This window comes from Elgaria multicarinata, chromosome 7 (genome assembly GCF_023053635.1).
Source record: "Elgaria multicarinata webbii isolate HBS135686 ecotype San Diego chromosome 7, rElgMul1.1.pri, whole genome shotgun sequence".
NCBI lineage: Eukaryota > Metazoa > Chordata > Lepidosauria > Squamata > Anguidae > Elgaria > Elgaria multicarinata.
Genome location: NC_086177.1, coordinates 55,004,845 through 55,029,971, shown reverse-complemented (window position 1 = coordinate 55,029,971; position 25,127 = coordinate 55,004,845). Strand labels below are relative to the sequence as shown.

The 25,127-nt window shown below is 40.8% G+C and overlaps 1 protein-coding gene across 1 annotated transcript in view; it reads right to left on the bottom strand.

Annotated features, from left to right (window-relative positions):
• Positions 1-25,127, bottom strand: part of DLGAP1 (DLG associated protein 1) — a 166,447-nt gene that overhangs the window by 113,570 nt on the left and 27,750 nt on the right. Inside the window, exon 3 of the mRNA XM_063130592.1 lies at positions 5,945-6,122. Within this exon, the coding sequence (XP_062986662.1) occupies positions 5,945-6,122 (178 nt within the window). The remainder of the gene's footprint in view (positions 1-5,944; positions 6,123-25,127) is intronic.

Genomic DNA, 25,127 nt, shown 5'->3' with positions numbered 1-25,127 from the left:
AAATGATAAAAGGGGCAGTAATGTTTAAGGCCTAAACAAGATGTTAACAAACACATAATTGTTGCCAAGAATAAGTCCTGCACCTCTATTACCACCACTCCACTCTGTAACTTCTAGTGACATAATGATGTCCCATGCTTCACCAAAACCACCACTGGCAGTCCCTGTTGTGAAGTGGGAATAAGGAAACAGTTACTGAGGTGATCCATTACTGAGATAACTCCTCCTATATGTTCCCCAGGGTTGTGAAGGGCAGAGAATGACATGCAGAGTGGCTATTTTTGGTTCAACCCCACATTTTGGATATATATCTTGGCCCTAAAAATCTTTAATCTAAGGCCAGATCTACACCAAGCAGGATATAGCACTATGAAAGCAGTATATAAGAGGCAGGAGCCACACTACTGCTTTATGGTGGTATTGAAGTGCACTGACAACTATTGGGGCCCATTGACACAGACCATATACTGCTTTCATACCGCTTTCATAGTGCTATCTCCTGCTTGGTGTAGATCTGGCCCAGGTGAACATTCTACCAGGACCCAGTAGTGAACCTCTAAAATCCTTGAGTAGATGTCAACCTGCCAACCACTGCTCCTGGCTGCAGAAAGGCTATTGAAAATAAAAGAGTTTCAATTGACAGAACAGTTCTAACCAAAGACAAAATGGAAGTCAGCCATAGAATAACCCATTGTGTCACAGTATGCCAAAAGCAAGGCCACATAGGCTCACTGTGATTCATAGTTTAGTAGGGGGAAAGCTGCTCTGCATGAACACAGAAGAATTCATGGTGCTCTCTCTCTCTCTCTCTCTCTCTCTCTCTCTCTCTCTCTCTGTGTGTGTGTGTGTGTACATGTGATTGATTCCTTAAATAAAAATGTGTCTCTCTTCAGTCATTTTGTGCCAGCTGGCTTTCAAGCGTCTGACTTCCACTCCAACAGTGGGTGTATTGGTAAAGTAGGAAAGAGTTCATTTAATATTGCCAACTTCAAGTTCTCAGAAACCATGTGTCAGCCTAACCAGATAGAGAAAAAGTCTTGATGTTAAGGTTTAATACATATTAATCATTATAATCATTTCCCCTCTGACTTTTGAAATGAGGAAATCTGCCTTTCTCCACAATCTTGGGGTAGAAATAAACTTATTCTGTTTTTAAAATGGAAGTGAATGATTTCACTCTAGCAGTTGCAGCCAGAAGAAAAAATTAAATTATTACAAGATTCATCCATGAAATCACAAAAACAAGTAACTACGTACACAACCACTGAGGCTCCTTATTTTCTATAATTCGGTGTTGCAAATGCAATGCCACTGAACACAGTTTTAAACTGCATCATTAAAAAACCCTTTTAACATAGTTTTGTTGGGTGAGGGTTTTGTTTTGTTTTACAATTGATCACATTAAAAAAAGAAATGAAGATATTAATGAAAATGAAATAATTAAAATCTAAACATAAAATAAGCTCTAAATAAAATCTTCAGCATGGGATTTACCTTTGAATAAAGCAAGAGCAATGATGAATAAGGCACAGCATGGTAAGCACTTTATATGCTGAAAGTAAGTCACAAAATTAACTGAGGCAAAAATCACAAGGCTTTAATATCTAGAGTCTTGTATTTGGGGGTTGTGTTGATAATCTATCAAGATCTCTTGCATATTCAATGAATGAGCCTCAGAGACAGAGGAAGGCATTTGCTTTAGCTCTGTCACAGTAGCTTTCATTTGGTGCATAATTTTCTCAGCAATGAGAAAATCTCACACTTTGCCAAGACACTGAAAAATGAGAGGAAGTATTTGAATAATACCTGTTTGGGATTTTCTTTAGATAACTGGAATGCTACAAGTAAGCTGTGCCTTTAAATCATAGGCAAATAAAACCTGCCCAAAGGTAAACATCTTCCAGGTTCCCCCGCCTGCCAAAATCAGGCTGGTGGTGTCTGAGTGGAAGAGGGTCCACCCCGTTTATAGAGTTAAACCCCTATAGAGCAGCACCCCTTTATATTTACTCCAAATTTCCCAGTGAGACCTCAAAAGCGGATTATTTATACTTTCCACCCATTTTTTTTTCCCTTCCATAAAGAAGACATTTTCTAATTTAGTCTCTATATTACTCATATTTTCTTCTTCCATCCAATCTAATTCCCCTAATCCTATAATTGCCTCCACTATATATCTTAATCTATTAGCTACATAATATAATTTAAGATTCGGGAGACCCAATCCTCCCTTTTTTTGGCTCAAATACCATTTACTTTATTTATTTATTTATTTATTACATTTTTATACCGCCCAATAGCCGAAGCTCTCTGGGCGGTTCACAAAAAATTATTTACTTTTGTTTACCCTCGCTTTCTTATCACCATTACAATAATTATTTATAATCCTTTGCCAACTTTTTAACTCTAATTCTGAGATTTTTATTGGTAACATCCTAAACACAAAATTAATCTTTGCTAAAATCTTCATTTTTATTAATGCTATTCTTCCAAACCAAGATAAATTTAACCTTTTATACTTTTCCAATTTTGCTAAAATCTCTTTTTTTAGCACATTTAAATTTTTTCTCTAAACTCTCTAACTTCTGCATAATTTTTATTCCCAAATATCTAATCTGATTCTTAACTCTGATCTCTCTTCCCCTTCCTTCCCAATTCTTCTCTTCCTTTTTAGTATAATTGAACAACATCAATTCTGATTTAGACCAATTTATTTTTAACCCCGTAATATCCTCAAATTCTCTCAATAGTTGTTTAATTCTCCCCATCTTCTCTATTGGATTCTTTATCGTCAACAACGTGTCGTCTGCAAACATATTCAATTTAATTTCTTTCATACTACCTATCCCTTCAATCTCCTCATCTTCTCGTATTGCATTCGCCAATAATTCCATTACCATTACAAATAGGACTGGTGAGAGCGGACAGCCTTGCCTTGTCCCTCTGGCTAGTCGTATCTTATCTGTCACACCATCATTTACTACCACTACGGCTGTATTTTGAGAGTATAACTGTTCTATTATCGCTTTAAATTTATTTCCAAATCCCATTTTATTTAAAACCATCTTTAAAGCTTGCCAGCTCACACAATCAAAAGCCTTAAAAATATCCAATGCCAGAATTCCCGCTTTAACCCTAGACTTATTTATCACCTGTATTGCATTTAATACTCTTCCCACTAAATTAGGCATCTGTCTACCTGCCACAAATCCACATTGGTCCTCCCCTATATATTCCTCTATAAATTTATTCAACCGCCTTGCTAAAATAGTTGAAAAAAGCTTAGCATCCTGGTTTATTAATGAAATAGGTCTATATGAATCAGGGACAGTCAAATCTTTATCTGGTTTTGGTATTAAAATTATTAATGAATGTTCCCATGATTCTGGCGTTCTATCCCCTTCCAATATGGAATTATACAAATTTATTAATTTTGGTATTAAAATTCCTTTAAAAACCTTATAATATTCTGGTCCTAAACCATCTACCCCCGGTGATTTACCCAGCTTCAAATTCTCAATTACTTCTTCTCACACTTTGCCAAGACACTGAAAAATGAGAGGAAGTATTTGAATAATACCTGTTTGGGATTTTCTTTAGATAACTGGAATGCTACAAGTAAGCTGTGCCTTTAAATCAGAGGCAAATAAAACCTGCCCAAAGGTTAACATCTTCCAGGTTCCCCCGCCTGCCAAATCAGGCTGGTGGTGTCTGAGTGGAAGAGGGTCCACCCCGTTTATAGAATGTCCTTCCCTTGAAAGTTCAGAGAGGAACCAAATTAAAACCTCCTTACTCATTAATGTGTTATTAAATTTTAATAGGTTTAATTTTTAAAGAGTTTTAATGAATGTTAAATTTTGGAATCTTATTATTTTATTGCTTCTGTTTTTAATTTCAGTGGTATTGTTGAAATTATCATCTGCTCAAAAGTTTATTTCTTTTTAAAGAAGGTCTTATTTAGCATTCTGGCGCTTTTATTGATGATCTGTGTTTTTGTGTGTGTTGGTTTGATTATAGTTTCTAAGAAAAGTGGCATATAAATAAAGCAGATGGAGAGATATGAACATAAATACTGATTGTACATATTAATGTGTTTCCTTTTTAAAACAACAACAACCTATTATTATGATGTGTGTGATTGGGTTCAGATGACAGACTAACCAACAATGGGTTAAAAAGCCAACAGTGGGTTAAATAGTCAACGGTTGGTTATGGTGTCATCTGTCGGGACCTTTTACACCATGGTTGGCTATTCGTCCAAAATAACCATCACAAATAACCAATGCTGTGCAGAGTTAATTATTTGAGCAACCATTGGTTATTGTGTCATATATCAAACACCGTTGGTTATTTCATGGCACATAGTTGGTTATTTTTGGCAAATACAAAGTCCCCCGGCACGAGTGACCAAGTGGTGGCTGCCACTCTAGAACAGTCGGCAGAACTCACAATGGCTGATGGGATTCCAGTGGGAGGACTGGGGGGTGGGGAGAGGGTGGGACATACGTCAACCAAACATACCATTGACTAATAGTCAACTCGACGCTGGCTGTAATCCACACCATGGTTGATTATAATCATTCCATGTGGGGGGCAACCCCTTCATAATAAACTGTGGAGTTGACTATTAACCCACCATTGACTATTGTGTTGTCCGAAAACAGCCTATGTGTATGTAGAGAGAGGGCATGTAGTCAAGAACATCCAGGAAAATTCTGCTCGCTCTATTGAATACCTCTCAGTAAAGGTTGGTTCACCCAGTGTTCTGATGGAGACAAATTTGGGGACAGATTTCAGGTTATCCAGGGATGGATTTTAGTGTGGGAGCTGTCTTAAGCTGTTTACTGAGTGATCCATGCAATAGCTGAAACAAATAGTACAAACAGTTCATCTTCACTAGTAGAGTTGGCAACACTGACCTGCAAGGCCAGTATTATGTTAACAGTCCTTTTTTTTTTTAATTTGCTGGAAAATTTACAAAAACAGTACCCATTCAACAAACAGTGTGCAAGGGAATGACTGATATTAGATCCATGGGTGCAAATCTATCACCTTGTATTATATGGAACTGTCACACATAGAAATCATGCATCAGAGTCTTGAAATGGGTGAGAAATGAAATAAGAAATGCTATTCCAAAGTTGAACAAATACAGAGGGGTGCCAAAGATGCTTCTGGCATGGGACACCACTTGGTCTATGGCCAAGCCTGTCCTTACCACATGATTTCCCCCAAGTGCAGTGGTTTACTTTTCCCGACAGATGTCAATAGCAACCATTAATATATAGGAGAAAGTAATTAGTCATCTATTTGTTTTCATCTAAGAACTACTCATGCACTGTTTCTTATATTTTTAACCAGCAACGGCTTATTATTAGGACTGTGCTTGCCCCCCTCGAACCGGTTCGGATCCCAATCCGGACCATCCAAATAGGGCCTGAACTGGTTCAGGTCGATCTCCCAATTCGTTCTGGAACCGGATCTGGAGTGAGATCCGGATCGATATTAGGATGCCATTCCCCCCCCTCCCCACTTACCTGACTCTGCGGCGGGTGGCAGAGGCAGGTAAGTGGGGAAGGGAGGACAAAATGGGGTCCGAATAAGCCCCCCTCCCCTCTTACCTGGATCTGCCGTCCGCTGCCGCACGACTGTGGCGGCGGTAGACGGTGGAGCCAGGTAAGCCCCTCTCCCTCACTTACCTGGCTCCGAAGCTTTGGAACAGTCCGAATCGCTTCAAACCGTTCCGAACCACTTCGGGTCAATCCGGACCTTCCCTGATTCACTCCGGAACCGGGCTTAGGAGGTCTGGATCAACCCGCTCCGCTTCAGATTTGGAGATCCGAAACCGAGTGGAGCACACCGCTACTTATTATATACATTCTTTGTCATTAAGAACATGGCTTTGGATTGATGTTAATCTTGTTTTCTCAGTTGTGCTGCCACTTACCTGACTAATCGTGCTCATGGCCCTCATGTAGCTCTCATTCCGGGAACGGAATTTGGGAGAAGTAAGCAGAGCAGCTGGATCCAGGCTATCCAAACTCCTATTGATTGAAACTTCGCTCACTGCCCTCAAGTAACTGTGGCTCCGGATCTGAAGCTTTGGAGAATGTTCGCTAGATATCCTTGAAGGCAAAAAAAGATAAGAAAAAAGCAGCAATAAGTCACTGCGTCATATCTACATTTCTTCTGTGATGCCCAACCACATGGTACCTTGTAACATGACTGAGCAAAGCAAAACGACGACAGAAACGCCCTCCGTGAAAAGGCACAATAGACAAGTAACCCCTTAGCTGTTTATAAATATAATACAGCAGAGAAAGTGGACTGTTCCCAGTTTAATTGCTCGAGCCCTCGTCTTTCTAACTCTAAGGACAAGCTTGTTACAACATCATCCTCTGTGTTGCACTTATTGGCAGCACAGTCCAAGGCAATAACCATCGAATCATTCAGTTCTATCATGGCAGTATTAATTAATGGTATTAAATTAATGCAACAGCCATTAATTTAAAATAAGAAGACTGCACTGGATGCCTTTTTTAAAAAGAGTAAATAGCAAGACAATAAAATTAAATTGATTTTTTAAAAATGCATTATTTGTTAGTTTTTCAGAAGAGAATTGTAACTGCTGCCTAAGGGTGGGATCACACTCCCTGAACCATTGCTTTGAGGATAAGAAGACGAGTGTAGTTGTAGACAACACCATTTCAGGAAATTGACTCTTAAAGACTCATCCCTGGAAATCCTAAGTAATGAACTGAGAGGCAAAGACCTATAGAAATAGTCAGGCTCATGGAACCATTTAATGGAAAGAAAATTCCTGAAAGATCTGGGGCAGAGCTAGACATTTGGTGGCATGCACGGGGTTTCTAATCCTGTGTTTTCCTCCAAAGTGCAAAAATGAGTCAGAAGACCCTTTCTGATGTTGGGTCTCTACTTCAGCCTTCTCCAACCTGATGCCCTCTAGATGTGTTGGACTACAATTCCTATCATCTACAGCCAGCAGCAAGGCTGCCTGAGAATAATGGGAATTCTAATCCAACACATCTGAAGGGCACCAGGTTGGGGAAGCCTGCTCTGTTTGTCCAGGCAATCCAGTATTGAACAACGCCGGGGTGAGAGGTCGCACAGGAAAAGTGGTATACACAAAAAGGGGTAAGCAGCATCTTCTTCCTAGTAACTGCTCTCCCACCCAGTGGTGCAGCTAGGTAATTTTAACCCGTGGCCTTACTGGTCTTAGAGACACACAATGGCTTTTTTTCCTCCAAACCCACTCCATGCTTTACAACTGCTTCTACATTCCTGACATAAAGCAAAAATATATTATTTTATATAGAGATATATTTTTGAAGTAAAAATAATAATAAAGTGAGCATTTGTAACCATGTACATACTGGCTGGCTCTCCCCGACTATAAAACGATTTTAAAAAACAGAAGTAAAGAATGGTCCAGTGGTCAATATTAGCCTCAGTGGGCCCAGCAGCTACATTTGCTGATGCCAGGCCTATTCGACCTTGTTCTCATCATCTCCCACTCTCTATCAGTTCATCTGGAGGTCCCCTGGGTTATGGGTTACCTGATATCCAGCCCTTCACCTCCTCCTCCTCGTCCTACCTTGTACCTCAAACAAGACTGGGAATTCCAGGTTTGCCACTGAAAATCTAATTGTAGCTTAAATACTACAAGTAACTTGAAGGTTTTGGGCCTCTTATAAGAATTCAGAGCCAACCTTATGTGAAGCAATTTGAAGCAGGATTTCATTTTTGGTGGCTGATTCCAAAGATATCCAACCCCCAATTCTATCTGATATTAAAAAGGTCAGCTTGAATTTAAAAGCCGTGTGTGTGTGTGGTTTTTATTTTTGGCTTTCAGCATGAAAATGTGTGAGGTGAATGCTTTTTTTAGGCTATAGCTCTAACTCCAATTGGAAATAGATTTGCTGTAAAATAGGGCAAAGTCCCATGATGGCAACTTGGGGTGTGGATGGTGGAGGAAGTGTCACAAGTAGAAAATGGAGGAAACACATGTGCTTTGCCTTACCTATGAATCGTTTCCAAGTCTTTCACCACCACAAGTTTTTCTTGTGATTCTTTGTATATGTATATATTAAAATAAAAAATAATGAGCAGGTATTTAAGAGGCACTACTTCAGAATGTGTTGGAAGATATCCATGGGCTTTAGCCAAGGGAGACAGTTCTGCCTTTTCTCCGGTGTTTCTTTTAAAAATATGATATATGAAATCTGAAGAGTTTATATTTTCCAGTAAGTGCCTGGAAGCTACTCTAGGAATACTTGTCTTGCCAAACACTTCTTTATTGTTTCTTGGCATGAGTGTAGCAGGTGTTTTCTACTCTAAAAAAACCTAGCAACCACTGCAGTCCCCTTTTGTTAAACATGAGCCAAATAGCTTAATTTGTGGAATACTGATTAGCTCTTTCAGAACAGCAATGGGGACATATGTGTGCTGGCCTGCACATACCTGCAACTCTCCTATTACTGGCGGCCTCCCATTATATATAATATACACAATATCCTTAATTACTTAGTGTAAGTAATGGGATTTGGGCAATTCTACTGCTTAGTGATGGATATTGTCATAGGTTTCGTTGTTTAAAGGGTAGAGTCACTAAGAGCGCAATCCTATGCATGTTTAGTCAGGAAGAAGTCCTACGATTTCCAGCATGCTGCTGCCAGCACGGCTGGCTGAAGAGATCTTAGGAGTGGTAGGATTCTTTTTCCTGTCTAAATATACATAGGATTGCGCCCTAAGGCCTAAATGGAAAACCTGGAAGTTTTCCAGGAATGTCTTCTCTGAATGAATGCTTGGAGGTGGTAATGGGCTGGATGAGGAAAAACAAACTTAAGCTGAATCCAGACAAGACGGAGGTGCTTGCTGTCAAAGGCCATAACCTGGGTTTGGAGGTGTGTCAGACAGTTCTGGATGGGGTTACACTCCCCATGAAAGACTGTGTTCGCAGCTTGGGGGTGCTTCTGGATCAGTCGCTCCAAATGACAGCCCAGATAGATGCGATGGCCAGAAGTGTCTACTATCAGCTTCTGCGGATATGCCAGCTGCACCTCTTCCTAGAGATGGAAGACCTAAAGACGGTAGTGCACGCGCTGGTAACTTCGAGACTCGACTTCTGCAATGCGCTCTACATAGGGCTATCTGTGTGCCTAGTCCGGAAACTTCAAGTAGTTCAAAATATGGCAGCCAGGCTGGTCACCATACACCTAGGGGTGATCACATTACACCAGTTTTAAAATCTCTTCACTGGCTGCCAGTTAGTTTCCGGGCGAAGTATAAAGTGTTGGTTATCACCTTTAAAGCCCTACATGGTTTGGGTCCAGGCTACCTGCAGGATCACCTTCTCCCATACAATCCGCCCCGCACACTCAGGTCCTCTGGGAAGAATTTACTCCAGCTAACAAAAACAAGATTGACAACAGAAGACCTTTTCTTCTGCCGCTCCCAGTTTGTGGAATGGCTTGCCAGGAGAGATTCGTCAACTTAACAGTCTTGCAGAATTTAAGAAAACCATAAAGACTGATCTCTTCCGGCAGGCTTACGCAGTTGAATTTTAAGATGCCTTCTTAATAATTTGCTGCTTTTAATAATGTATTAATTTTAAATGTTTTAATTAGTTTTATGTATTTTATGGTGTTTGTATTTGTGTTGTACCCCGCCTCGATCCAGAGGGGGAGGCGGGTAACAAATAAATAAAATTATTATTATTATTATTATTATTATTATTATTATTATTATTATTACAGATAAAGCAGCCATTTTGTAATAAAAGTGCCACCAACACCTGTGTCTTGTGAATATGATAGGTAAACTCAGCATTTGCAAAGAGCCTATGGAGCCATCCGTGGCACATTACATTCAGATGGTGTTTTGTTTTTATTATGCTGCCCAAACAGGCTGATTTCCGAAGCAGCACCCTCAGCAGTCAGATGTTTTGCCCAAAGAGGAGCATGTGGGAGCTGAACATCTAACAAAGATTGTAAAAGGGCAACAGCCACAGATACATGTCTGCTTAATTCCCTATCGTGGGAGCCATTTACAAACATGTCTAAAAGTACCCGAAGAGAAAACTGTTCTTGAAACAGGAACATCACACTTTTCTTTAACCTTTAAAAGCTGTTCTGTCTTCCCCCACTGGAATTGCAAGGTCCCATCTGCTCATGTCTTTCACTGCTCATCCTTTTAACGCTCAGCTAGCAGGTCAAACTTTGATAAATGCAGGATGTGCCTTACATGATGAAACACTTTAAAGGTATGCAGAGGAGAAGCATACTGAGGAAATGTAAATAAATAGCTGTAGAGGAATGGTTGGAGTTAGGAGGAAGGACTTGCATTAAGGATAAGGACACAGGCTTAAAGGGTCTCCCACCCCATCCGAGTCTTCTGCTCGACATGAAGCCAGCCACAGCTGCTTTACTAGATAAAAGAAAGCTCAGAGGGGCAAGAATCAACATGAAGTCCCCTCCTTACAAGTTGTACACAAAGTGCTAAAAGACAATAGTGTCCATTCCTATAATCTCAGAAGAGTCTGGAATGCACATTGAGCGTGTGGAAACTGTTCCTGTTTAAAGCAAACCAGAATCAACATTTTTATGTTGACACAAATGCTGGTGTCGACAGCTATGATTCATCATACTTCAAGCTGGTTCAGTTGCCCTACTACCACGGCTAACCTCAGCATATGTTCAGAGGTCTCATTTTAGCTTTGCTGTAAAATAAAATAAATGGAAAGAGTAAACACTGAAGGAGACCAAGAACAAACATGTGGAATGCAAGCCCATTCAACCGTATCAGGCATATTCTTGTAATGATATGGGTCACAGAACAGGGGCAATTATATTGCTGATGTGATTGTGCTAGATCACAATGCCATTCTATAGGAATATATACACAGCTGTCATCTTACACAATGTTGCAAGGACAGAACAGCTGCTCTGAACTTACTTCATGGTCTCTATAACTTTACATTTGTGATTACGTTTACCATGATTTTCTCTTTAATACCTTGTTTAGTTGCTTACTATCGGTCACAAGAAAATTGTACTTTTAACCACCATTTTATGACACTACACATCATAAGCTTCCATTTCTCTTTCCCTCTACACCCTTAGGTGTAAACATTGACCAATTAACACGTACTGTTTTTCTCAGCCACCATGGAAATCTGTTATAGGAGGATCACACCTCAAACAAAGCATGGGGAATCTAAACATTGATGATCCCACTAATGACTGTCTTAATTTTAATTACACCTTACGTCAAACGATAAAAAACAAAATCTTAGTTCAGTTATAAGTTTAGCTAGCTGAACTCAGATCTGGCCATGGTGACACAAGCCTTAGGCCGTAGCTAGACCTAAGTTTTATCCCAGGATCATCCCAGGTTCGTCCCTGCCTGAGCGCTGGATGCCCTGTGTGGCACTTAGATGAACAGGTTTGACCTTAGGACAACCCTGGGATAAACCTTAGGTCTAGCTACAGCCTTAGTTATATCTTGACTGGATTACTGCAACGTGCACTACATAGGGCTGCCTTTGAAGACTGTTTAAAAAATTCAGCTGCGTCAGAATGTTGTAACTTAAGAGCATGTGACTCATGTTACAACAGCTATGGAGATTGCTGGCTTGTTTTGGGGTACAATTCAAAGTGTTGGTTAAAACTTTTAAATGGCTTAGGACCAGGGGAGTTGAGGACATGCCTCTTCCTGTACAAACCTTCTCAGATGCTGAGAACTTCTGGAGATGTTTCACTGACATTTGTTGTGTGTTTGGTGGGAACTTGAGATAGACCTTCTCAGTGGCTATGCCCAGAGTTTGGAAGTCCATATTGAGGAGGACTCATCTAGCTCCTTGTTGATGACTTCCAACCAGAAAGCAAAGCCTTTACATTTAAACAAGTGCTTGGCCTACTGAAATGATTTGTTCTTTGCTGCTCGGTATTTTAATTTATATTTTAATTCAATTATATTTTAACTGCCAGCCATTTTTTTTACTATTTATTTGCTCTTATACTGTTTATCTGCTCTTATTTCTATTGTTTATTATTTATTATTAAATTTCTATCCTTCTTTTTCTTGCAAGGAACCCAAGGCAGCTTACATGTCCTTCTGTCCATTTTATTCTCACAATGACCTTGTGAGGTAGGTTAGGCAGAGAGTCAGTGAGTGACCCATACTCACCCAGTGAGCTTCATGACCAAGTGGGGACTAGAACCAGGATCTCTTGAGTCCCAGTCCAACGCTCTAACCATTACACCACACTGGTTCTCCCACTACACTTCATTATTATAATGTAGATTGTTTTTGTCGATTTCATTGTTGTTAACTGTCTTTGGGAATCTTTAAGGAAAGGTGTAGTATAAATGCAACAAACATATAAATAAAATAAATTCTGCAAAAGCACTTGTACGTTTATCATTAGTTTGACTAATTTCACATAAAAATATGGCTGCTACAAGATTCCATTTTGGGGGGTTGTTTTGCAGACAGACAAGACAACCTCTCTGAAAATATTTCATTTGTAAACATTTTAACAAGGACGTTACTCTAACAAGCACGTTTCCATGCCTTTCTGGCTTTGCCAACGGAGTCAGAAAACAACACCTTTTCTAAGAACCTGAGCAGCATTCTGAGACAAATATAACTTTTCCCCCCTTGTAGTCAACTTGGCTTTCTGGACTGGAAACTGAGTTCAAAGGGGTTCAGAACAACTGTCATCTTTAAAGTTTAATTTTAGCAATGCTCTGAGTACTACAGCAATTATAAGTGTATCTCAAAGGTAAAAGAGCTCCAATGAAAATGTTCCTGTGCTTGTGCTCAATCTAGGAGAGGACTGTGGGGTGGTGGTGGTGGAAGGAGCGGGGGGAATGGGGGGGGTGCAGCTCTCAGCATGGGCTCAACCCTCAGCTTTGTCACCTTCTAGTTGGCCCAGGGCCTTGCCTACTCATCTTCGGATTTACTAGGTTGGGCATGGGGCGTATTGTACGTGCACAAATTCTTCATTTTTACATTTCAATTTGTGGAGGAATTTATCAGGGAAATGACTTTAGATTTGTGATATATTCTGGCATTTTTATTTTAAACTAAGCAAATGAACAAGGTAGTTGTGAACTTCAGTGACATCAGTGATGCAGTGGAAGTGTGTGGGAGCTGACCCAGATTCCAGTGAACCCCATGGTACTTCTCCTGCCCTATGTGCCTATAAGAACAGTGGGGCACAGGGAGATTCACGATACCATTTTACAGATATCCACTAATGCTAGGAACCTAAAGTCTGCCAGAAAAAGAGAAGAGCTGGTGGCAAAAAAACCTGCAGAACTGCTCTGTCGTGGTGATAGCTATTGACACATACAGGTTAGGAGGTTAAAAATTGGAGGATCAGCCTACATTTCCATGGGCACATGGCACACTTTTCTCCCTAGGCGACCCATCTACTTCTGAGTCACATCCAGAGATTGGGTGAGTAAACAAAGTCTGAAGGTCTTGGAATAGTAATATTGAAAAGGTTATCAATAAGTGCGTAGTTTAACAAAGCTATAGTAAGTGGTTCCCCTCTATTCAGCACTGGTTAGGCCTCATCTTGAGTATTGCGTCCAGTTCTGGGCACCACAATACAAGAAGGATGCAGACAAGCTGGAGCGTGTTCAGAGGAGGGCAACCAGGATGATCAGGGGTCTGGAAACAAAACCCATGAGGAGAGACTGAAAGAACTGGGCATGTTTCATCTGGAGAAGATAAGATTGAGTTGAGACATGATAACACTCTTCAAATACTTGAAAGGTTGTCACACAGAGGAGGGCCAGGATCTCTTCTCGATCATCCCAGAATGCAGGACACGGAATCATGGGCTTAAGTTACAGGAAGCAAGATTCCAACTGGACATCAGGAAAAACTTCCTGACTGTTAGAGCAGTACGACAATGGAACCAATAACCTAGGGAGGTTGTGCGATCTCCCACAGTAGAGGCATTCAAGAGGCGGCTGGACAGCCATCTGTCAGGTATGCTTTAAGATAGATTCCTGCATTGAGCAGGGGGTTGGACTCGATGGTCTTGTAGGCCCCTTCCAACTCTACTATTCTATGATTCTAAGTCTGAGAAGAGGATGTCAAAAATGGTGATACTATATTGCAAAATGAACAATATATTTATAATAAGGAATTGATTTATTAATCATAGTTGTATACTACCCTTTCTCTGGGGAGCTCAGAAATTCTTTGGGCTTTATTGCATTCTATCCCTGCAACTACCCTGTGAAGTAGGCTGTGAAGAGATATTGACTGACCCCAGTGAGAACTATGATTTTAAAACTTTAAAGTAGCTGGTTCCCTCCCACACACCCATTTTTATTAGAGAAGTAGCACTGGGAAAGGGTTTTAGAAAAACCCATTCCCTGCCCATGCCATTTTCTTGATCCAAAACTCCCCTGCAACTGTAATTTGCAGACATAACACAATACAAGTGCCTGTAATTTTCGTGCTATAATAGCAGATGGGGGGGCATTAATAGGGGAGAGTTAAACATCCTATCTCATCCTAGCCCCACTCATTGCTTTTCCTTTGTGGTTGCTTTAAAGTAAGAAAAGAAAGAGGGAGGGGATCCAGTCTTGGGCCGGATCTACACTATTGCTTTAAAGTGCTTTATAACAGTTATAAAGCGCTTTAACTGCTTTAAAGCGCTACAAAACTCTTATAAAGCGCTTTAAAGCAATAGTGTAGATCCGGCCTTAGTTTTCGCATATCATGTCTATGGCCAGATCTACACCAAGCAGGATATAGCACTATGAAAGCAGTATATAAGAGGCAGGAACCACACCAAGTAGGATACAGCACTATGAAAGCGGTATGAAAGCAGTATATGGTATGTGTCATGGGCCGCAACAGTTGTCAGTGCACTTCAATACTGCTATAAAGCAGTAGTGTGGCTCCTGCCTCTTATATACTGCTTTTATACTTCTTTCATAGTGCAATATCCTGCTTGGTGTAGATCTGGCCAAAGTCAGGCTGGGTAGGAATTTGAACTCAGATTCTGGTGCAAGATACACAGTCTAACCACTGACTGGCGCTCCCCAATGTGGTTCTTCATGGGAGTGCCTGATTAATTGACACTCATTCCTACCTGCAAGACTAGCATTAGTTATGAGCCTTCAGGAATGCACATAGCCCTTTCTAGCATAATGATTAAAGACTCATAACTTGTCACAGATATCAAATTCTTAAACAAGCTAATTGTTTATTATCTCTACCCTATTGCGTTTAATTCACAACATGTCATCCTGTGCAGAGGAAAATAAAGCAAGGTGAACAATATTAACAAAAGTATTCAAACAAAGTTAGCAGGATATCAACAACCGAGTAATTACCAGTGACGTTTCTGGCATAATGGCTAACTACTGCAGTAAAATGCAAGTGTCCTGTGAAATTTGCTTCAGGCTGCTTATGTGCCTGTTGAACAACATGGAAAGTGACATCCCTTGCTGAACAGAATAATCTCAGGAACGGTAAATTGTTTAGATTTACTTCCAGCATTCCTTTGTCTGGTTTGTTTCGTTTACTAGAAAAAACAGTGGAAGCTGGTGGCTCCGATGTCAGTGGGACAATGTCAATGGGGCTTCGCACGTTGGATAGCTCCATTAGAGTTCTGAGTAAAACACAGAAAGGATTCACCACCCACTGACATTTGAGCCACCAGCCTTCACAGAGAAAAATGTTGTCGCTGTTGTTGTTGTTGTTGTTGTTGTTGTTGTTGTTGTTGTTATTATTATTATTATTATTATTATTATTATTATTATTATTATTCCCCGCCTCTCCCTCTGGGTCAAGGCGGGGAACAACATCAAAGAAGATGAGGCATGGGAAGAGTTGGAAACTGTAGTGGAAGAATTCCCAAACTGCTACAGAACTCATTGAATCACAGTGTTGTACAGGGTCTTCTGGGTTATCTAGTCCAGCCCCCATCTCAATGCAGAGTCTGCAACTATACCATTCCTGCTTAATACCTCCAGCGAAGATGACCCCACCACCTCCAATGGCAATGCTGTTGAACAGCTCTTGTCCTTAGGAAGTTTATCCTAATGTTTAGCCAAAATCTGCCCCTGCTATTTCCAGCCACTTGTTCTAGTGCTGTTCTCCGGAGCAACAGAGAACAACTCTGCTTCCTCTGAAGCATGATAGCCCTTCAGGTATTTAAGGCCACTATCACTTCTACCCTTATTTTTCTCTTCTCCTTGTCTATCAACTCTAGTTATCCAAAACTCTCTTTCACGTTAGAATTCACCCTCTCCACATTGTAGCCATATGTCAGTGTAACCCTATGGAGAAATTGTTTCTCCCCCACAACTCAAACTTGAATTTCTTGGCTGCCCGTGCAGGACTATGTCACTTTGATTCTTTGCTCCGGGCATTTGGGTTAATATCACTCTCGGCATTTGAAATCCCCAAAAGAGATGATTCAGAAACCTCCCACCTAAACTAGAAGTCATGGCTCTCTCATGCTCACCAGCTCTGATCCAAATATACCCTGATCTTTTCTGAAACTCAGTGTAAAAGCACTAAGTCATGCATCTGATCATTGGTATTTCAAGAAAAATAACATTGACAATGCCCTTCTTTCTTTTTGCAGTTTTTGCAGGTGTCATTTGTAAAATTTAGGAACATAGCTATCTGCTTTATTCTGAGTCAGACCCTTGATCCATCTAGCCCAGTACTGCTGGAACTGTCTGGAAATGGCTCTCCAGGGTTTCAGACAGGAGCCTTTGCAGCCCTACCTGGAGATGTCAGGAACTGAACCTGGGACCTTTTGTATGCAAAGCATGTGCTCTACCACTGAACTACTGCCTTCCTTGATCATCAACTAGAGAGCAATTTTAATAAATATCACATTCTTATTTGGACTGACCCTTTCCCACAAAGTCTCCTAGTACTCCTACCAGACTTTAACTTCTTTCTTTCTTTTTTTCTTTCTTTCTTTCTGACATTTTTATTGTTCAAGTGCATGCATAATCATATACCTTATGAAAAGAATTAAACCTCTATCTTCAATTTAATAGAGTCTTTCGGGCTGTAACATTGCTCAGCTAAGTTAAAGGCTTCTTATACAAAATTAGTGCTAATATTTTAATATTTTTATAAGCTCTCAAATTGGCATTTATATCCATAATTTTGTCAATAAAACATGAAACAAAATGGCTGTAAATTGTCCTCCTGGAATTCGTACTTCAGGTTAGTTAAGGGAATTGAAATTCTGGGAAGACTCTACAGGTTCTTCTGTACAAAAATGTAAAATTCCACTATCAACCCTGCTGAAGAAAGTGCCATAGCATTCTTGACACCAACTGGTATTATCCCTATTTCATGGTTAGAAATAACAGTCCTAGATTGAATCATCTTCCCTGAAGTTGCATAGATCTGCAGTAGAGACAGGAATAGAATGGGAAGACAGTATTTACAATTGTAGTTTTTCCTGTACAAATCTGTCTTTCCACTACCCTAGTTTTATGTTGCAATCAAAAATATTCTCAAGCTAGGTGTATTGCTTCTTCCCTTTTTCAGATGTGACAGATGCTGGGCAAGCAAACTATACCTTGTGGTGCTCCAACACTATAATTAACCTTGGTGCATTATTTTATAGAAGAGGAGGCTATTAAGATTGCCTGTAAAGAACAAAACACTGTATTTAACACACAACCACCAAAATAATATTCTCTGTGTGATTTGGCCAGCGGTGGGATAGAGTGTGACAAGGATGCTTCAGTATTTCCAGTTCTTTACAGTCATTCTTTTAAACAATCCATATTTCTAAAACTCTAAAGGAATTTATATGATGGTCATAGGCATTGAGTAATTCCAGCGTAAAACGTTATTTAAAATACTTAGGAATATTCTGAATGTATTCATTTTCACTAAAATGTAAACAAAATTTATGTAAGAAATACATAGCTTCATTCTGCAGGAAATGCTAGGTCTATCATACCCACTTCTAGTCTATAAAAACTAGGGGTGTGCTCCACTCCGATTAGAATAGGAGAATCAGAAGCGAATTGGCCTGCTCCGCCTTGCCCAGAGGCGGAGTAGAAGTGGACCACGGAATCTTAGAAGCACGGCGAAGAGAAGCGGCCATAGGAGAAACGCTTCTCTCTTTGCGGAGCGCTCTGCCCGCCATTTTGGATCATTTCGCCCATAGGATCGCATTGCGGAAAAGAATAGGGGATAACTGTGTTGTTTTTTAAGCTATCTTTCTGAAATTTCTTGTGCTTAGAGAGTCGTGGCTGGGGGTCATTTTGAGCCTACTCTCAGCTCTCTGCGTGGTGTGGTTCACTTGCTATAATTTTTTAAAAAAATATGTTAAAAAACCAGGAAAGGGTAAAAGCGGAGGTGGTTTTTTTTTTAGCGATGACAGGCACATTCAGCTCCCAATCCTGATGAGAATTGATCACCTCATGAAGCATCCTCCAATCCCAGCGTTAGAGGGAGTACTAAGGCAGAGCCATCCTCAGAGCTTTCCCCTTCAGTCTCTTTGTGGGTTGGCGTTCGTGGAGAGAGGAGTTAGTTTATAGGTGCTGCTGCTGTGTTTGGAGTTGGAGGAGATTAGATTAGGATTTAGCTTGGGTTGTGTGTGTGTGTGTTTGCTTGTTTCAAGCAAATCCCATCATCCCCTGATTTTTGGCGGGGCTTTAACTCACCACCCATAACCCCAATTCACACCCCTTTCGATATCTCTGTCAATTTTCACGTTAGAAACCTCAAACTCGGAACCATGATAGAACATGAATTTATTCATTCTTTGATTCATTTAATTTATTTTATATCCCACTTATTGAAACCATCTCAAGGTGTACAAATCAAACAGTTACAGTACAAGAGAAACATAACAAACATTAACAACAAAACAATAAACCACACACACACACACACACACGTACTAGAGCACTGAAGTCTAAAGGACTAAAGAAGCAGTGGATAAAAGCAGCAACCACCTCTACTAAAAGGCCTGGCAAAATAGAAAGCTCTTACGTGGTTGTGACATCCTGCCCACCATCATCGTCTCAACTTCACCTGAGACCCCACAAGCTACCTGACAGGACTATCCACGTCACTAGCACTCAGGACCACTTCAATGCCCCCTGTGCTAATGATGTGTGTGAGGGTTTTGGCCTACTGCTGCTGATCCAGTCTCACCTTTATTTTTTAGGCCCCACAGCTCCACAGCTCAGCAACCTAGCCCTGTTTCCCATTCCACTGCCACCATTAATTGTTCTCCTCAGTCACTCCTCCACAGACCACACCAGTTGTTCAAATGTAATTGGAATTTATTAACGTAAGTAAGTGTATGTACATAAGCTTATTGGTTTCCTCAGTACAAATGCATATGGTTACAAGGTTCTACGTACTGGTTTCTGTCAGTTCCTTCTCTAACAAGTTCCACTATATAATACTACTGTCTATATATTCAGCTATCTTTTTTCTCATATAATCATTCACTTCTCTCATATATTCATAAACCTTCACTCAACTAACTTCTCTTTACAGAATCTTAAACTAAACTGTCTCATATCCTACCCTTTACTTAACTATATATAGATACATTTCTCTAGCTCAGAGCTTTCCAAACTTTTCATGTTGGTGACACACTTTTTAGACATGCATCATTTCGCGACACAATAATCCAGTTTTACTAGCAAATCAAAGGTTAAACTAACCCCTTATAAGAGATATGGACACATACATAAATTGTAATAACGAAATGTATGGGGACACAACATATCTCATGAAAACCTTTCATTTATATTTTTAAAAATATATGATTTGCAAGATAATAACATACATTTCCAAGACTTTTCACATTGAACCAATTTTGTTGAGCTGCGATCGAGCGGCGGTTGAGACGGTGTTCTATAAAAAACTGGACCCATGGAATTTCTCGAATGCATCACTTCAGGTGCAGCTGCGTCACCGGAAGTGACGCGGAATCAGCTGTTTCAACCCGTTTATGCATACTGTGTATGCACAGTACTTGTATGATCCCTCGACCGTGGTGTGCATACACAGATACGACGGAAGGGAAATATACTAGTGCACCATACTAATCGGCATCTTTGCTGCGTAAAAATGTATGCAAGTTGGTATTGCTTATTTCACATAGACTCAGAGGTTTCTCGTTACGTTTGCATGACACACCTACACACTGCAGCTGACACACTAACGTGTCGCGACACACAGTTTGGAAAGCTCTGCTCTAGCTCCTTCCACTCTCACTCAGCCAATCAGCACTCCTCCTCAACCATCCAATCAGCACTCAGGCATTCAACTCCCCTTTACAAATTGTAAGTACATTGAGGCCTACTTACTCCCTGGAACTTTATGCATGATATAAACAAAAACTTGACAAATATTTACATTTAATACATAATAGGTAGCTGAACAGCACAGTGGCACCTGATGAGAGTAGTCACAGACAAATGGCTTTGGCCAGAGAGAGGTTGCCACCACTGAAAACGCTTGATCCCCATTACTATCCACCTAACTTTAGTAGGAAGGGGGTACACAAATCTGTTGCAATAGTCAACCCCCTCTAATAGTATTCATACTTAACAGCAGAGTACAGATCTTTTAATACATTGATAAACAAATGTTACCAAGTTATGGATATGCATCATGATAAACATGGCATCACGGTCAACAAAATCTCTTGGTCCCCCCCCCCTTATCCATTAATTTAGTTGCAGTAAAAATATGGCTCAATTAAAAACAACATGTGATGCCCATTCTACTTTGCCTTGAGCACAGCTCAGTGGAATAACCAAATATTGTGTGAGAGGAGGGAGAGGCATGTTTCCATTGGAATAAATCCACTAGCTGAACCCTTTCCGTTGCTCGTATGAATGTGTCCTTGGCACAGAATTTAGTGCAGAGACCTGAGCTAGACTTTGATTTAAGGGACGGGTCATGGCCAAACATACCCATGTTTGCTAAACACATGCTTGCCAATTTGGTTATAAAATGTGGCGTGTTTTGTTTTTTTAAAAGCTTTTATTACTAAATGAGAGTGAAGGATGATAGTGAAGGTGAGGTCCCTCCCTCTCCTTACCTCACCACTCTTCACTGCTCTATCAGAACAAGCCAGCTGAAGGGAAAAGTCCTCCAGAAGCAGAACATGGAGAGGTAAGATTGGAGAGGAGGTTTATCCATTTAGTGAAAAAAGAAGACCTCAGTCCCTGTTTTATATCCATGCAAATAAATGTGTGTTTAGCAAAGTCATGCATGTCTGGATTGGCCTAGCATGGTCATCTGTCCTACTTTACTGAGGAAATGCTGTATTTAAAGGGTGTCAGAGGACAGTCCTCTATTTGGAGGTGTTTTCAAACAACACAGGATTCTGCACTGAGATACTTGTGCTCTATTGAATATATAAATTTAGGCCTTAGCTAGACCAGGCTTTATCACGGGGCGAATCCAGGGATCGTCCCTGTGCGTCCACATGACGCACAGGGGATCCTGGGATCAGGGAGGGATCATCCTTCCCTTGCCCCGGAATAGAGCACTCCCCTTTGGGCTCGGTTTTTCCACGGTCTTGGGCTGAGCCCAAGACCATGGAGTGTGTGGCCCGTTGCCACGGTTTGACTCGGCTTCGTGTGATTACTCACGCAGAGCCAGGAGCTGCGCCCATTGGGGGTAGGGTAGGGAGAACGGAGAAATTAAATTAGTTTTTTTTAAAAGCACCTACCTTTAGCGCATGAGCATTCGTGCGCTCCTCTTCCTTTAAAAATAAAAAAATGGCGGGCATGACGCCTCTCTTTCTGAGGTCGTCGCGCCTCATGTGTAAACGGGGGAGGGATCTTGTGTTAATCGCAACGCAAGAACTTCCCTCCTCCGTCGCGGACTATCAGGTAGGTCTAGCTAAGGCCCCAGTTTTTAATGCCACACTACTAAAATCACAGGCTATTTATCTAAGTTCTTATTGCAATAGGACTTAATCAAGCAGCTGTATAATTTGTGGCCCTTAGAATGACAAATGCCATTTTGAAGCTCATGCCAGAAAGCATCATTGAGGAACAAACGGTACAGGAGCAAAAAAAATAATGCAGCATACCAGGGAAAAATGTCACTATAGTTTTAATTGATGGTGGAGGTGGGGGTGGAATGCAAATTGGAAATAAAAGATGTATGAGGTCCTGAAAGTTATTTACACCTAATTGCAGTTCTTAAATATTGCCAAACACAGATCGCAAAAAGTTTCTGAACATTACTAAGAGGAATTTGGCAGGCAACATCCTCATTAACCGAGACTTCATTATCACAATTTTTTTGTGTGAAAAAATTATAACGTCCTGGGATTTAATTCCAGCATTGCTTGGTGCTAACCTAACAGAACAATGAATGGCATTCCTGAAGATGCTAAGGGCCTGTGTGCATTACAATTTTATTTAAAATTGCACCAGAATGAAATGTTATTACTGAAGATCTGCATTACTGCCTGCCGGATATGAGGACAGAGAGAGAGACAGACATTACTTTCATATTGCAGACAGCTCTTGAAACATGTACTCTACAGAGAGCATCAGCGTCACCCTGCAAATGCACAGAGCCCAAAACAAACATGGCTGTCAATCTGTTTTCATTAAAATAAAAATGAGGTTTTAGGGATTATTCTGGACAAGGCTGCAAGCGCTCACAGATGACAAAGTCAATTAAAGTTAGCTAGACTCCATGGCCTGCCACAGGCAGAGCTTTCAGGAGCACAAGCAATAGCCCTACCAGGTATTATGGTGTGTCAGAATAAAAGCTTGGACAAGCAAAGATTATTTACAGTTGTATTTTTTTTTAATTTTGGAAAGATATTTTTAATTCCCTGAAAAGAAAATAGGGGGAAACGTGACTCTGTAGTAGTAAGACAACCACTTCATATAGAAATTAGTGAACCTGAGGGGTTTTAAAAATATCTCTCATCTCCCAGCTTTGAAAAAAACATAATTTCGTCAATAGGCTACTTGGAACTATGCATTAATACTGCGCCTGCTGCTATGGTTGCTAAGAACCAGAAACATACTCCTGTCAAAGAATGATTTCGGAACAGGCATCAATTTCAACCACGCAAGAATCTCTAGAAATCAAAATTTATAGTGTCCCTTCTTCTTAAATCTAAGATAAACACGTCTCGCTTTCACAAAATCTTACTTTAAATCTGCTTATGTTAGCATTTTATTGGGCAGAAGACACAGCAGCATCTCCATGGAGACATAATTCACAGTTCATTTCTCACCATCAGAGAACTGAAGAAAAAATGTCCTCAGGTTTCAGGGTATTTTAATAATACACCATGAGTTTGGGGCTCGTATGCCGTGCAGTTTCTGCCTTACAGCCCTCCCCTACTAATACCCTGTTGTCTGAATGGCCTAAAGACATGCCCATTCCTGCTAGCTACTGCTAGAGAGATGGTGGTAGTGGGATCAGAGCATTCCCATTCACTTGGCCTGGCAGCTTCTGCTTTTCCTACCGCTCAAGCCAGCTAAGGAGCACAAAGATTCAGGCCTTTCCCTCATGATAAGATTCACAGATAACAGGTATAGGTGGGCAATCCAGGCTTCTCAACCAGAATTCTCTCTACATCTTGCCCTGGGTCCTGCAAATCCTAAAGAAGCTCTCCTTATACTTCCAGCTTACGCTATGCCTAAGAAGTAGCATTGCTGTGCTCAGCCCTCTTAGTAGAAGCAAGCTTTCAAGACAGTAGGAGTTCATGAAATACCACAATCATTTCAGTTTTACGTCTAATGCATCCTTTTTGGCTTTCTGTTCAGGGAATGGCTGAAATCAAGTAAGAATGGCTTGTTGGTCAATTTCCCCTGCGAAATCATCAGAGGAAGATGCGTAACAGGCATTAACAGGAACTCTGATGTGTGTGTGTGTGTGTGAAGCCAAAGAACTGTGAAAAGATATTGTTTTCTCTGCCCTTAGTTGTTAAGGGCAGGCAGAGCTTCAAACTCGTTAGGCAGGGGTGTGGAACTTCCATTCCAGGAAAGCTCTTGGGGGCTGCATTCCAGTGATGGGTGGATCTGAACCCAAAGGGAACCAAAATTCCAGAAATACCAGCATATTTTAGCTTAATATTCTTACTGCCAGTAAATAATCCTTAGGAGAGGCATTTCAACCTTTGAGAATGGGGAGGGGGGGAATGGCAAAAGCCGGGAAAGTACCAAATGATCAGTGCTTGGAGGAAAGGGAGTGAACATTTGAAGGACACTGGAGGGCCAGATTGGGACCCCAGGATTTTGCTCCTGGACCTGAGGTTCTGCACCCCTGTTGTAGGGGTTGGAGTTTAGATGTTGTCATTTGCTTGGATTCCTCTTACTGGAGGTTAGCCAGCAGGACAGGATTTGTTTTTAACTAGATTGATTGATTGATTCATTCATTTATTGCAAAGATTTATATACCGTTTTCCAGGGGACTATCAAAGCTGCAGAAGGGACTTCTGTATGGATGCTACCAGGGGATTTTTACTCCCAGAAAGGTCTAAAGGATTGGTGAGTGCAGAGCAGAGAGGGTCTGTGTGCATGTCCCCCCTTGTACTGAGCTGAATGTTCTTTCAGTATTCCTTGACCTCCATCTATCTTCTCAAAGCCTCAGCTTGCTGCATAACATTCTTCTTACCCTGCCCTTTCTTATTCTCTCCGGACACCTCCCAAATGTCAACAAAAGTCAATTAACTGAAAGTAATGGCCTAATTGCTTTTTTTGGGTGGGAGAAAATAGCGGTTACATTTGCATGGAATGGTAAGCCAGGATTCTGGAGAATTCTAGTTTACAGTGAATAAGCTGTGTGTTGGCTTGTCCTTGAGTTACAAAGGATTTGTTCCTGGTTTATGAATCCTGGCTTGTAATAGGAACAACAAGCCAAGATTCCAAGTTCAGATGACATGCTAAACAAACCACTTCTGGATTGAATTAACCAGTCCTGCTAGTGAGAAGAGCCAAGTGGTAATGATTGGTCTCCATGGCCCATCACACAGCTCGTTTATGGTAAGCCAGGATTTTCTAGAGTCGTGGCTCACCCTTCTATGTGAATGAATGCAGCTAGTATGAGACAGGTGGAAGTGACAGGGGCAAGGGAATATC